Genomic DNA, 3,502 nt, shown 5'->3' with positions numbered 1-3,502 from the left:
TGGGTACTACTTCATAGTATGTTCATTCTACTCACTGGGGTTTATGCCTAGGGTCAGACTTGGGTACATGTATAGGTATGTGTCAGCTGTGCTAGCTATTGGATATATTTAGACTAATTGAGTTCATTGGCAGAACAATTGAATGGGGGGAGGAAGGCATGGAGGGCAACCATGGATGCCAGGGACAATGGGGGAGGAGGATGGGACATGACAGAGGGTGGGGGATGGAGAATCAGGGATGGCAAGACAAAGGGCAAGGTATGCAGGACGTAAGAATTGGAAAATTATTTGCTGAGAACATGTATGTGGATGTGCTTGATTGAGCCAATGCACAGTGTATTTTGGATGGAAAATTTATTGGTGGGTTGTGATGGTGTATAGTGAATTAAGGTAGAAAATAAAAATTAAAAAAAAATTATGGGAAGTGTTTAGTGAATAAATTAAGTAGTAGATGGGGCCAGCCCTGTGGCTTAGTGCTTAAGGAACTCAAGTCCCTCATGGCTAACTACAAAGCTCCAATCCCAGTCCTGAGGGCTTGGCAATCCGCTGAGTGAATGTGTGTGCACGGGACTGAGAAACCAAGGAGGGACCGTGGTGTGATCATGTCCTCCGCGGTGTGCAGGCACCCTCTCAATTGCATGTGCCCTCTGGCCAATTAAGGAAGAAAAAAGAAGAAAAAGGAGGAGAAGGAGGAAGAGAAAGAGAACACAAGTAAATAGCAGAAAATATTATAATAGTTGATTTTTAAAAGAGCTGTTATTCATTGCAGAAGACAGTATGGCGATTCCTCAAAAATTAAATACGGAATTACCACATGTCCAGGAATTCTAGTTCTCAGCATAGTGTTCAAAGAATGGAAAGCGGGAACTCAGACCCTCTGCACTGACACTGACAGGAGCATTATTCACGACAGCGAAGACACAGAAGCAACCCGTGGCCCTCCGTGGGTGAGTGGACGAACACAATGTGGCACATTCCTGTACTGGCATATTGCTCACCTTATACAGGAAGCGGAATCTGACACACGCTACGGTGTGGGTGCACATCTATGGAGACTTCCTTCGTAAATAAGACAGACACGAAAGAACAGATACTGTGTAATTCTTCTCACATGAGGCGCTTGGAGCAGCGGCATTCTCAGAAACGGAAAATGGAGCGATGGCTGCCAAGACCCGGGGAAGCGAGACGGGGGGCAGGTATTTAATGGCTATGGAGTTTGGGCTGGGGAAGATGACAAAGCTCTGGAGATGGACGGTGGTGACGGCCAGCAATGCGAACGTATTTAATGCCAGAACTACAGACCGGAAATGGTTAAAGCGGCAAATTTGATGTTGCATACATTTAGCAACAGACAGAAGAAGCCCGCTCATAGAAAGAAAAGACCTGCCAGTGGTTGGAGAGCAGTCCACGTGAGGAAGGGTCTGCTCTGTCCACGGGCATGCCAGCCGAGGGGGTGCTGTCAGCCATTTCTGCACCTCAGCTGAAATAAAGACCTTATTTTATTAGCCAAAGGCGTAAAGGGCAGCCATTTAAGCAAAACTTCTCTTGCTGAAGTATTTGTTAAATTCTAGAGTACAATATGGCACCAAATTATTAAGGGAAATTCAAGAATGACTTTTGATCTTGAAAGGCTCTGGGCCCTGCTGACCCTGTTATCTGAAGGCCGGTAGGCTAACTCAGAGCTCCTCTAAGTGTTCCTTCTTTCCTGATTATACACAGTGTACCTACTTCCACCTGGTAGCATTATCACCTGGCAAGGAAAATGAAATTTGACTTAGGGGGAAGTTCTCTGAACAGATTTAAAATGATTACTGTACTCCCGACTTGTGACTGTTTCTACAGAATTAACTAGTAATCCAATGGTTCCCCCTGCTATGTTTTCACTTATCTTCTAGATTACTCATTTTTAATTGTTCCCAGAACATTTGTGTGCAGGGCATTGTAAACTTACTAAACAAGGACTACATACAATTCAGTACCATGTACAGCAGTTATTGTATTGCTTATGAGAATTTATTAGAAATATTTAAGACTATCTGTTCTATTCCCTGGAATGAAACTCTTTTAAGAAAAATTGCAACAAAACCTTCATCACATTGTAGTAATCATGATATCTTAAAGTGCAGGATACCTCTTTCCTGAGCATTTTAAGGTTCTTCTGCCTCACACAGCTTTTGTTTCTGGCACCTTCTGCTGGGAGAGCATTTCTCACCGTAATCTGACGGTAAAAAACCCAAGATTCTGTCATCTCTAGAACTACCCTGGAACATGTGTTTCTCCTTCCTTGCTCGGCCGGACTGTCTGGGGGATGGCGGCCTCTCCAGTTTTCAGTGGCTGGGGGATTTGCAATCCGCACACCACTTTGAAGCTTGCTTTTTAGATGGAATCTTTCTCATCTAAGCCACCCACTTACTTTACGCCCAAGAGAAGTTCTACTTTTCAGTCTGAATGCAACCCTGAAGCTTCCTATGACATTCCAGAACCACCTTTTTACACGTGTGGTTAGAACAGGGATCTTCACTGAGTCCTCACCTTGCCACCTGCAACACTTCCCCCACCTTTGCACCCACTGGCCAGCGGACAGTGGAAGTCTAGAGGCAGAAGCGGATTTTCTGCGGTGTGTTGGCATTGCTGAGCTCTTTCATGTTCTCAGCCCTCCCCTGGCTCTGAGACAAGTTCCTGTGCCACTTCAGCTCCACTTTCCTAAAGACATCGGGACGCTGGAGACCATTTTCCCCTGTGGGTCTCTTGAAAAGCTGTCAGAACTGGCTGTTTCGCAGGGCCGAGCTAGGAAGCAGGAGGTAGGCAGGCCGTGCTAACGTTTCTTGAATCCTTTGGGTTTTGGTACTTACTTTACACAGACCTACGGGGTCTTCTGGGCATTTACAAAGGGACCTCAAATAGTTCCTGGAAAACGGAATTAAAGTTCAAGCCTATTTTGGTGCAATTGATTTGGAAATCCAGGACAGCTTATTTTGGTGCAACTGATTTGAAAATGTCACAGGACAGTTTCCGTGAACTTTTTGAAGAACTCCGGGGAATCAAGTTTCTATAACGCACAGGTGGGCTAGGCAGTGGTTTGCACAGCGAAGCCAGTGAGTGCACGTGCAGGAGTGCTGGGACACCAGATGCATGGTCAGGCCCCTGGTGTCCTGGGCCGTGGAACCCTACCAGACTCCCCTTCAGGGCGGGGTGGAAGGGCGGCGCAGCCACCTGGACCCCCAAGGGCAAAGCAGGAACAGCAGCACGTTAGCACCCGGTTGGACCGGACCGGAACTCGGCCCAGAGCTCCGGCTCGTGCACCCTTGATTCGTACTTACAGTGTTTGCAACTTTTACTTAGGGTGTCGGTCAGCTTCTGCAGCTTCTTGCGGTTCATGCCTCCAGGCCATGCAGGGGAGCTGGGCTGCCCCGACGCCGGAGTCCTGGGGCTGGACCGCGGGCTGGTTTTCGCCTCAGGGCGCGTGCGCGGACATCACAGACCATGCGGCCATGGCAACGGC

At 47.5% G+C, this 3,502-nt stretch overlaps 1 protein-coding gene across 1 annotated transcript in view; it reads right to left on the bottom strand.

Moving 5' to 3' along the window:
- Positions 1–3,428, bottom strand: part of CLXN (calaxin) — a 12,071-nt gene extending 8,643 nt beyond the window's left edge. Inside the window, exon 1 of the mRNA XM_027766979.1 lies at positions 3,321–3,428. Coding sequence (XP_027622780.1) covers positions 3,321–3,378 — 58 coding nt within the window. The 5' untranslated portion in view covers positions 3,379–3,428. The remainder of the gene's footprint in view (positions 1–3,320) is intronic.
- Between the last annotated feature and the right edge of the window lie 74 nt (positions 3,429–3,502).

The sequence above is a fragment of the Tupaia chinensis genome, unplaced genomic scaffold (assembly GCF_000334495.1).
Source record: "Tupaia chinensis unplaced genomic scaffold, TupChi_1.0 Scaffold143811_1, whole genome shotgun sequence".
In the NCBI taxonomy this organism is placed as follows: Eukaryota; Metazoa; Chordata; class Mammalia; order Scandentia; family Tupaiidae; genus Tupaia; species Tupaia belangeri.
Note: the sequence above shows the minus strand (reverse complement) of the source record. Positions and strands in the feature narration are given on the sequence as shown.